The following is an 11526-nucleotide window of genomic DNA, read 5'->3' on the forward strand; positions in this document are numbered from 1 at the left end:
TCATCTCCTATCTTTATATTTAAAGTTGCCCCCTGCACAATTATTCTCTCCTCTGCATCCCACCATGCTCCCTCCAGTTCTCAAAATTGAATTCCCCAATCCCCCACCACACCAGTCTCTGATTTACTCCTTTGATTTTCAGTCAGCAAAGTCAGACACATTATGGTTCCAACCTCATCCTGTCTGACTTGGAACGACAGCTCTGCCTGAAGACTGACCAGATTCTTGCCTTTTTTCTGTTCAGCTCTCCAGCTAACATACTAATTTCCAGGATGATAGCGCTGGCTCTGTCGGGCTTGATGTAGCCCACTCTCCAGGCTATAATAATTCAGACTCCCTGAACCTGAATGCAATGACTGGTCAGCTGACTGATGCACCTGGATGATGCCTTTGAGTATGTTGTGACCCCTGACTGCTGAGAGTCCCCTTGACTTTGAAACATGGCCATTTGGTTGAAGCACATTCATTGTGTTTGCTGCATAATCTGCTGGCACATTCTACAGCTGTTACATTGATGTAATGTAGTGTCATACAGCAACATGTCTATTCCCTTGACTGATCACTGGTGGCAGCAGATATGCAGCTTTACGGCTGCACTAAAAGACACAGAAGAATAGAAGTTCTTTGAGTTTGTAGGATCTGAATGAGATGGTAATGCTCAAAAAAGCAAAGCGAGGCAGAGATGCTGTGTGCGTCCAAGTAAATGCACAATGAGAATGCTAAGTAAACAAGCTAAGAGCCCGGAGATACACACTGTTCTGATTCATGAGGTATTGCCTGTCCTGTGTAAAGCTGCCAGCACTACAGCATATAGTGTTTAGCTTAGAGTGCAATCTTTAAAGTAAAGAACTCTGAATATTCAGTCTGAGGTGTGTCACGACAAATTGGTGAGGCTGCTGTTGGGCTGAAGCCAACCTTGGTGAATGGAAATTACAAATGGTTGCTGCTAATGTAGCGTGCCCTGAAATGTCGGGAGATGCTAGCCAAGATGGATGCCCAAAGACATTGGCAAACTACACCCATCAGATACCCACCCTGACTTTCATATCAGGAACTGGTGCCAATTAGTTTCCGTCCGCTCATGCACAAAATCAGACATTTTTTTCCCTGTGTCAAGCAAATAATTTTTCCATTCTTGCCACTTTTTCCCTGACTTTTGCCATTGCTCTCGTTATTCAGGGCTCATTGTTTTTCACTCATTAAGGTATTTTGAGTTGGACAGACAATCTAAAACTTTTCTTGCGTATTTGAAACAGATGATCCCTGATATGAGGGGAATGACTTAAGAGCAAATGCTAAACAGGTTGGAATTCTACTCATTGGAATCTAAACGAATGAGAGGTGATCTCTTCAAAACCAAATAGAACTTTTAAAGGGGTTTGACAAAGCAAATGCTGAGAAGATATTTCCCCTCATGGGACAGTCGAGGACCAGAGGGCCTAGTCTCAGAATTAAGAGGTGCCAATTTAAGACTGAGATGAGGAGAAAATTCTTCTCCCAGGTGGTTGAAAGTCTTTGGAACTCCTGGCGACAGAGCTGGGGGGCACAGTCCTTGTGTAAATTTAAGGCTGAGGTAGATTCTTTATCAGTAAAGATGTGCAGGATTACAAGGAAAAGACAGGAAAGTGGATGTGAGGAATGTTGGATCAGCCATGATCCTATTGAATGATGTAACAGACTCGAGGGGGCGAATGGCTTACTCCTGTTTCTATTTCTTGTGGTCTTAGATAAGACAGTTATTCACTTTGATTTGTAGACAGTACCATTTTTGAGATGATCACAGTGACTGTATGATCAAATCTAATGTTATAGAAATCAAGCCTGTCTGATGTTGGTAACTGTATTGTACCTTAAATTTTGAAAATTTATTTTTAATTTCATTGTTTGTTTGAAATTAATTGTAGGTTTTTTAGAAAGCAAGTCAATATCTAGAAGTATAAATGTTAATGTGGTCAAATAGTTTGAATGACTAGGTCAATTTAATTAATTTTTAACTTAAGATACAATGGCAGTGGATAGGTTTGTCATTTGTTCAGTGAGATATTTTGCTGGTAATGACATGACTGCTGTCACTAGAAAGGCAGATGTGAAGCTGAACATGTTTTGGAAATATAAATGCCTGCCATTTACAATGAGACTGTTGGAAACTATTCTATCAGTTTTAGTCTCAGTTGTTCCCAAAAGTGCATCAATAGAGGAGCAAACATTGCAAAGCAAAATGTCAGTACAGTGCTGAAGTCTGTTGTTGTTGTCGTCGTCGTCGTCGTCACAACAACATTTAGGTGAACAAGACTCTTTCCTGAAACTGATAAAACTAAACTATTGGCAGAAAGAAAGGTTGGCAATGTAATTAAGCTTGTGATGTTCAGGTAAATCAGTTCTGGCACCATTACTTTGTCAAAGATTTGGTAATTGACCTTTTCTGGGGATACATATCTGTTGTTGTTCAAAATGCTGTAAAGTTTAGGAGATATTTTGTACATCATTTTAAAGTGATTCTCTTTTTTTATAAAAAATGCTTGCATTGACTTCTATAATATCTAGGAATGCTAATAATACACTTCTTTCAAAATGAGCATCTTTCTTCCATTTCTGCTCTGGCCAGAAGAATAGAAATTTCAGCAGGTGTGAAGAGCACCAGGAGCTGCAGAGAAATCAGTTAGAAAGAGACCGGCTCATGGCTGTTTGCTAATGCTATACTTTAACACATGCTGCCTTTTTTGTGAAGGGAAGATGCTCTACGTTAACACTCTAATTCCACTCTTATGTCCGTATTTAAACCACTGCTATTAATGAGGCCAGGAGTGACGCTGGTAGAACATGAACTGAGTGTCAATGAGCAGATTACTGCTGAGTAAGTGCCACTTAATAGTGCTAACAACAGCATTTTACATTAGTAAAGTAATGATTGAGAGTAGGCTGATGGGTGATAATTGGCCAGTTGGATATATCCCTGCTGTTTATGAGCAGAGCACACCTGAGCTATCTTTCTGGAGACCAGTAACATACTTAAAGATAGTAACTGTGTTTCTCTCCGATCAGGTGGTGTCAGGTCTGCTGAGTTTCTGCAGCATCTTCTGTTTCATTTCATTTTTGCAGATTGTCAGGTGTATGTCAGTGTATTAACGACGCTTGAACAGCTTAGCTGCAAATGTGGCTAATTCGAGACGGCAAGTCTTCAGTACTATTGCCAGAGTTTTTCAGAGCCCATACTTAATACTGTACCTAAAGTCTTCAACCATTATTTAACATAATGTGGAGTGAATTAAGTTGGCTGAATATGAGCAATTGTGGGGACTTTGTGAGAAAGTAGAGATGGATCATTCAATTAACACTTCTGCTTGGAGATTATTGCAAACACTTCAACCTTATCTCTTGCATTGATGTGCTAGGAACTCTCATCTTTGAGGCTGGAGACCCTTTGGAACCTCCTTTTCCTGTTAAGTCATAGAGATGTACAGCACGGAGATAGACCCTCTGGTCCAACTCCTCCATGCCGACCAAATATCCTAACCTAATCTACTCCCATTTGACAGCACTTGGCCCATATCCCTCTCAACCCTTCCTATTCATGTACCTATCCTGATGCCTTTTAAATGGTGCAGTTGTACCAGCCTCCACCACTTCCTCTGGCAACTCATTTCAGTTGTGGCTTGTTGTGGCAAAACTGTAGAGCTTTTGATTTGATCTGTTGGTTTTGGGATCAGCTGAACATTACATGTTGCTTACTTGTGTAGTCCTGTCATACAACTTCACCAGCTTGGCACCTCATTTGCTGCTCCTGGCCCACTTCTCACACTTCATTGAATCAACACCGGTACCTTAGCTTAATAGCAATGGTAGTTTGAGAGACTATAAAGTTCTAAATTATGATTTATTATAGTTCTGCTGGTCCTGATGGCCCACAACTTTAATGAATGCCAAGTTTTGATTTGATAGATCTGTTCAAAATCTATCCCAGCCAATACAGTTATTGTGCCTTATAACATACAGTCATAGTCATACAGCATGGAGACAGACCCTTCGGTCAAATTGTCCATGCGGTTCAAGAAGGAAGCTCATCACCACCTTCTCAAGGGCAACATGAGAATAAATGTTGGCCAAGTTCCACAAATGATTTTTCTTTATAAACTGTCCAAATGGCATCTTAACCACAATGTTTACCTGTGATGCAAATTTCAAAGAATTATGTGCCTGAACTCCTCTGTCTACCTGTTCTGCAACACTACCAAACAAAATGCTTTGGGTTCCCAGTGACTTCCAGTGGTCACTCTTGCTGATATTGTCAAGAACAGATACACCTGCAATGGGTAGTTAGGTGATGTCATTTGTTTCCTTCTGTCTCCCATAGGTTAGTCCGACCGATATGGGTGCCATGGTGGCTCAGTGATTAGCACTGCTGTCTCACAGTGCCAGGGGCCCAGGTTCAATTCCAGTCTCAGGCGACTGTGCCGAGTTTGCGCATTCTGCTTGGGTTTCCTTCAGGTGCTAAGGTTTCCTCTCTCAATCCAGATGTGCAGGTTAGATGGATTGGCCAGGCTAGATTGCCCGTATTGTTCAGGGATGTGTAAGTTAGATGTGTTGGTCAGGGTAGATGTAGAGTAATAGGGTAGGGAAATGAGTCTGGGTGGGTTACTCTTTGGAGGGTCATGTGAACTTGTGGGGTAAAATGACCTGTTTCCACACTGTACGGATTCTATGATTCTATATGTCCTTCAGTTCTCAGTTAATTCAGTCAGTATCGGTGCAACCTAGTCACATTTTAGTATGGGACATCATACATTTTGATGGAGGGTTCATTTTGTGACCTTTGTATCTTCAATGCTACTCTTAAGTAGTTTTCAACATGGAGAAGCGCAGCTTCATGAGCTTAAGACATGACAGTAGGTGATAACTGCAGGTTTCTTTACTCATGTTTAACTAAAACCCTAAGATTTCATGGTGTATAACCTCAATATTGAGGACTCTCAGAACCATTCACCCCTGACATACAGTCCTGGGACATTGATTGTAAGACATGGTTCAGTGAATATGACTATCAGCCTATTGCTTGACTACTCTTAAAACCTCTCCTAATTGTAGCATGTCTTCTGATATAAAAAGTGAAAGAACTTGCAGGATTGATTGGTGCTTGGGTTTATGTTGACTACTCTGTTCGTTTTCAATCCTTTTCAACTTTTCTGTAGAGTTTTGATGCAATTGAGTGGCCTGTTGAGCCATTTCGGAGGGCTGTTGAGCATCAGTTACATTACTGTGGGCCTGAAGTAATGATATAAGCAGACTTGGTTTCCCGAAGGGCATTAACGAACCAAAGTAGTAGATTAATGATTACCGTTAACTCCAGTATGGCTTTTTAAAATCTGTATTTATTAATTGAATTGAATTGTATTGCATTTCTGTTCCACTAACAGTGCAACCAAAGGAGAAAGTTTTAAATTAGGAAATTCTGAAAGTGGCCCAATCTTTTGTAGCTGAACAATAGAACTTTGAAATCTGAAACTGACTTGGCTACCTCAGGGTTAGAGCATCTAAGCTGAAGCAGCCTTCCATTTATAATGGTGGTGACAATGACTTTTAACAGGAAGAATCAATAATTTGATACATATTGGGAAACTCTTTTCAATTATTTAGTGTTTTATGAACTCTGGTTTCACAGGGTTTTTTTTGTTATAGGAAACACTGATTATTTTGAAAACTGGGATGAAGACCTTGATCTGGACATGACTGAAGAGGAAATCCAGTTGACTTTATCTCGAGCTGAAGCCTCAGGAGAGGTACTGGTTTTGTTCTGTAATGCTTTTCTACCTTGATGTTTGAAGATTACAAGATTGCTGCTGTAATGTATGCTTGTTTTCTTTTGCAGCTTGATCCTGAAGACTGGGATGACTGGGTATGTGAACAGAAGTAAATACTTTACACAACTAGACTATTACCTGCAGAGCATAAATAACTGGAAACCATGTCAGAAGCTGTTGCCATTATTCTTGTGTTGCGTCAAAAGTGACATCAAACAGTTTATGGACACCACGACAACTTTTTAATTTCAAATGGAATATGTTCAGACAATCGTTTTTATGTTAATGTGCAGCTTTATGAATGGATTGAAGATCTGTATTTGACCAGATGCCAAATTTCAACAGTAAATGCTAAGAATGAGCAAACTTCTGGCAGCCTTAATACTGTCTGGGAATACTGTCAAACTGTGCAAGTTGATCTGTTACAAAGGAGGTGTTGGTAATCTCCCTCTATAGAAGATTACACAGTGAATTAGCTAACCTGCCTAAAGTATTCAATAGCTCCTCAGAATGATTGCTGCCATTTGGAAGTTAAGATGTCATTGCTATTTGAGCAACCGGCTAGAATGTAAACTGTAACTCTCTCTTCTCGATCTGACTGCTAACGTTCCTCAGCATCATGACTGAAACACCATCCAGGAAACAAAAACCTCCTAGGCAAGATCTCACTGTGTGCAAATTGATACATCTCACTGATGAGTATTATGAAGGTGGTGTGACTTTTCCTAGTGCTACCAAATAAATCTATCGTTCCTTACAACCTCCCAGTGCTTTTATTAACAGATCCTGAAATTGATGCTGCTGTGCTTTCCAGATTGGCATCCAGTCAACCTCGGTCCTGATGCATTTTTTTTTTCCAAACTCCAATTGATCTGCATCCTCACATCTAGGAATTTTAGAGCCTTAAACTTGGACTTCCTACTTTCAGTGTCACAGAGATTTACTGCTATTGCACGAATCTTGTATCCAACTGCATTTCTTAAACAGAAAATTTATTTTGCAATGAATTTTTAGTTTTATTTCAGCATTAAACACGACTCTATCCTCCAGCTCATTTCATCTTAAACTGAGACCTGCTGAGTTTGTAAGTAGGCCTTCACTTGCTCAGTGCCTTAGTAGCCTTTTGAAGACAGTTACAACAATTTAATAACTCATGAAACAAAAAGTGGTAGAATATTCATTTTCAGTCTTTTGAGAAGAAAGAGCCTCATAACTTGCCAAGGGACAGTCTTGGAGATGTGGGAGAAAGTCAAGAATAGGGAATTGTGGCTGCAAACTGACTTGTTCCATAGCATACACTGTACATCAATAAACTGAACTATATGCTATAAATTTCACCAATTGTTCTCAAGGCAAACATTTCCTTCTGCATTCACTGTTAGTATTTGGGTTGGTGATATTTGTAATGGTTTCAAAAGCTTTACTTTGCCATCTCCTCCTGGTCTTTATTTAACTAAGATTTGTTCCAACTTCCAGTCACATTCTCCTACATAACAGTTTGTAAAACCATAGATTCAATTTTCAGTCAGGTCTCCAGTGATATTAAAACAATGTTTATGTAACACCTGCTCCTGTCAGTATTCAATGTGCCTGGTGCTGAAAAATTGTGCACTTTTCTGTTGGTGATATCTGTTGGTTTCAGTGCAGTGTTTAAACTGTTTCTATCTTTACTGCAGCATAATGAATCTTTTAACCTCTAAAGCATTTTTTCCTTGGTCTAGTCAAGTTTGCTGTCAATTTCTAGGTAACGTACATTAGAACTGTCAAGTTTAACTTTGTTCAATACCCAACTGGCAGTGCAAAATTCTCTGGCCAGCTTACTCTTAAACTGCATGTAAATTGCTGCAAATTGTTAATAAATTGGATACAATTCAATCAGATGTTGGTCTGATTAGAGTGAGCAACAATAGGTGGTTCCTTTCACTGTTAATAAGAGTTCCCACACAGTCTACACATTGCTTCGATTAACTTTTTTGTTTATATATAATAAACTATACTATTGGATGTGAAAGTGAAAGAAGTAATTCTTAGTTTATTTTCCCTTGTTCTTTGATTTCTGGGATTTTATTTTTTTTAAGTTGAAAGCTCATAGGTGATCTGAAAAATATTGTAGTAAAGGTTTCCTTTGATCCCTCTAGGGAATTACAAATTCAATCATCTAACTTTTAAAGTAGAATCCCAACATCAAGCGAGTCACGTTCCCAAAAAGACACAAAGTCTTCTACATTTATTGTAACTCTGATTTGGGTGAGTGACTTGTGTTTGAATATAAAAATAAATTGTTTTTATGGTGTGAATGCTGCAAAAATAATGTGTTGAATGTTTGTTGAAAAATCACAAGACAATATCCAAATGTTTCCTCTGGTATTCTGACCATCCCCATTTTTGTGTGCCAACTAAATAAACGTATGTAATAATTTATAATGTAAGAATTCCACAGGAAAGAGAATTAAAAGACTACACCCTGTTTGAACAAATGTTACTTGTCAGTGAATTATAAATCTTAATTTTGCTGGTGAGCTACATATCATTAGGGAAGTGCTACAAAAACCTACTAATTTCAGCAAGCTATTAGATAACTTGCCTGTTATGGTCATTTATTTCATTAGATTTGTATTTGATTATAAAATCAACAAATTCCATCAGTGCAGTAAAATCTCCCAGAGTACCTTTGGAGCATTATCTAACCAAACATGACACTTAACTAAATACTGTTCTGAAGAAGACTCATACCAGCCTCAAAACATCCTCTGTTTCTATTTTCACAGATGCTGCCACATCTGCTGAGGTTCTCTAGCTTCCTCTGTGTTCATTTCAGATTTTCAGTATGTGCAGTAATTTCCCTTTTATATGACATTGAGACAAATCACTCAGAATCATTATCACAAATTTTAAACAATAATTATGACTTATTCATGGGGTGTGGTGCTTCTGGCTAAACCAGCACTTACTTCCCAGTTGCACTTGAGAAAGTGGTGGTGAGCAGCCTTAAACTGCAGTGTGTTTGCAAAGGTAGAGCCAGAATGCTAAGAGGGAGTTCCCGAAGTTACTGTTCATTATTCACCTGCATTTATCGTTCATACACTCTTTAGTATTCAGAGCATGAATTTGATGTTTAGATTTGGACATTGCCTACTGTTTAAAAGCCTTTGATTTTAATGTCCGAGCACAGCTAATTTCAGAGGACTGTGAACTTGTAGCCATTCAAATTCCAAATCAATGGTACATCATAGGTATTTGGCTCATGTGTGTCTGTTTTTGATACCCCAGTCCAATTTGTCTCACTGTTCTGCTCCCACTCTGCCTTTATCTAACTTTTTCTTTCCTTCAAAGCTTCATCCAATTTCCTTTTAAAAATTACTTTTCAATCTGCTTCCCCTCAACTTTTCAGGCAGCAGAGTGCAAATTGCAATTTACTACTTTTCTTTTAAAAAACGGTTTCTTCCTGTGAGAAACAAAGCTCACTCACTTCAATAACTTCAGTCCTAGACAAGATCTGAAGCAATCAGTATGTTTATTATACGCTTGCAAGCGTGGTGCCTGAAGTAAGGCACACAGAGTTTAGCAAGTACATATCTTGTAAAGGATTCACTACTCCCAACCTGGTGCCCATTACTATTGTTTATCTCTTCCCTTATCCGACCTTGTGCATAACAAGTTTTACTCGGCCATTTCACCACATCCTGTTGTGGCCCATTGTAGGTATATCCTTCTTTACTTTTATCTACTTCCTCCACCTGTGCCACTTCCTCCCTTTCCCCAACCATATTGATCCTTATGACCTTTTAATTGGGGTTTTTGCAAAAGTGGGAAACAGATGCTTATAACTACTGCTTGTACAAGCATATCTGGCTTAACCTACATCCTCACAGCACCTTATCTATTTGTCTACCATTGTTTGCAGGCACGTTTCATTCTTGTGTGCCCATTTTAGCTAATACAAAAACAATTTATATATTTCCTCCACATAGTTTTCATTCTTGTTGACTCAGCTCTTGGTTGAAACTATTATACACTGGTGTGAAATGCATTTACCTTGCATAAGTAATTATGATTGCAGAAGTAACACTACTTTACCTAAATCCTACATTCCTATCACATTTTTGCCAATCACCTTAAACCTGGGTTTGTTAGTTCCTGACCTTTTAGATTAGATTACATTACAGTGTGGAAACAGGCCCTTCGGCCCAACAAGTCCACACCGACCCGCCGAAGCGCAACCCACCCTTACCCCTATATTTACCCATTGCCTAACACTACGGGCAATTTAACATGGTCAATTCACCTGACCTGCACATCTTTGGATTGTGGGAGGAAACCGGAGCACCCGGAGGAAACCCACGCAGACACGGGGAGAACGTGCAAACTCCACACAGTTAGTCGCCTGAGGTGGGAATTGAACCCGGGTCTCAGGCGCTGTGAAGCAGCAGTGCTAACCACTGAGGCACCGTGCTGCCCACAATACAGTTCCTTTTCATTTACTTGTATCAAAATTATCCCTCATTTTGAAATCCTTTATCAAATTGCCTCTTTATGTATCCTGTCCTAAAAAGAGTAATCTTTTCTCTAGTGTCTCCACAAAATTGAAGTCTCTTATGCTAAGCAAAATAAATTTATTCTGCACTCTAAGTCTTTGGCAATCATTCTAAATTGAATTAAATGCAATACTTCAGCTGAGGCCTGGCCAGAGTTATATAAATTGTTTAAATTAGCATCTTTAGTTTTTATACTTAACAAAAGCCCCCAAGATTCCAATTGTTTTTAAACTCCATTTTGAACCTGTTCCTACCTTTTAGGCTATATACACCAACAAGCTGCCTCTGAACCTGTACCCCTCAAAATTTGTTCGAATCATTTTATGTTGCCATTCTTTAGCCTTCTGACTAAAATCTTCGAGGAGAAAGTGAGGACTGCAGATGCTGGAGATCAGAGCTGAAAATGTGTTGCTGGAAAAGCGACTTCTGACTAAAATGCCAATATATGTCTTTGGTGGGCTTATCACACCATCACTTTGCCTAGTCTTATAAATTTTCTTCAGTATTTGTATGTTTCTGTGAGAAACAAAAGCTCACTCACTTCAATAATTTCAGTCCGAGACCAAAAATCTGAACCAGTAGTGCCTTTTTATTTGTATACTTGCAAGTGGGTGCAATGTCTAATGCCAGGTAGGGCAATGACAAATACACATCAAATCCAACAAACTCTCGAAATTTATACAGTTTGAATCCCCATATTTTTTCTTATTTCCTTGTTTGCCCCCTCCTCCGCTTATGTCACTTATTTCCTTAAGACTGATCCCACAACTTCTGTTTATCCGGCCTTGTCCGTGACAAATGCCTATCTCTGACTCCCATAAGGTTGTTTGACGTCATCCCATTCTTTGCTTACCATTATCTACTCCCTCCATCTGCGCTGCCCCTCACAGCATCTTATCACTAAGCCCTTTTAATTGGGGTTTGTTCCTGTGTCCCCATACAAGTGGGAAAACAGATGTTTATACAGGCCTCTCTTCACAATATTTTATCTAGTGCCTGTATTTCTACCATTGTTTTGTAATCACGTCTCATGCTGACATATCATTTTTAATGGATTATATACTTCTTGTATGTAGTTCCCATTCTTGTTAACTCAGCTCTTAGCTGAGAAACAATCATAGACTAATGTGAATTCATTTACTCTGTATCAGAACTTATAATTTGCAGAAATAACATTAATTCACCTATATCCCACA

The 11526-nt window shown here is 39.0% G+C and overlaps 1 protein-coding gene across 1 annotated transcript in view; it reads left to right on the plus strand.

The window, feature by feature from the left end:
• LOC122545595 (BSD domain-containing protein 1-like) overlaps window positions 1-8272 on the plus strand; it is a 30354-nt gene extending 22082 nt beyond the window's left edge. The window contains exons 10-11 of the mRNA XM_043684580.1: window positions 5674-5774; window positions 5864-8272. Of these exons, the coding sequence (XP_043540515.1) occupies window positions 5674-5774; window positions 5864-5908 (146 nt within the window). The 3' untranslated portion in view covers window positions 5909-8272. The remainder of the gene's footprint in view (window positions 1-5673; window positions 5775-5863) is intronic.
• The last annotated feature ends 3254 nt before the right edge of the window (window positions 8273-11526 follow it).

This window comes from Chiloscyllium plagiosum, chromosome 3 (genome assembly GCF_004010195.1).
Source record: "Chiloscyllium plagiosum isolate BGI_BamShark_2017 chromosome 3, ASM401019v2, whole genome shotgun sequence".
Taxonomy (NCBI): Eukaryota; Metazoa; Chordata; class Chondrichthyes; order Orectolobiformes; family Hemiscylliidae; genus Chiloscyllium; species Chiloscyllium plagiosum.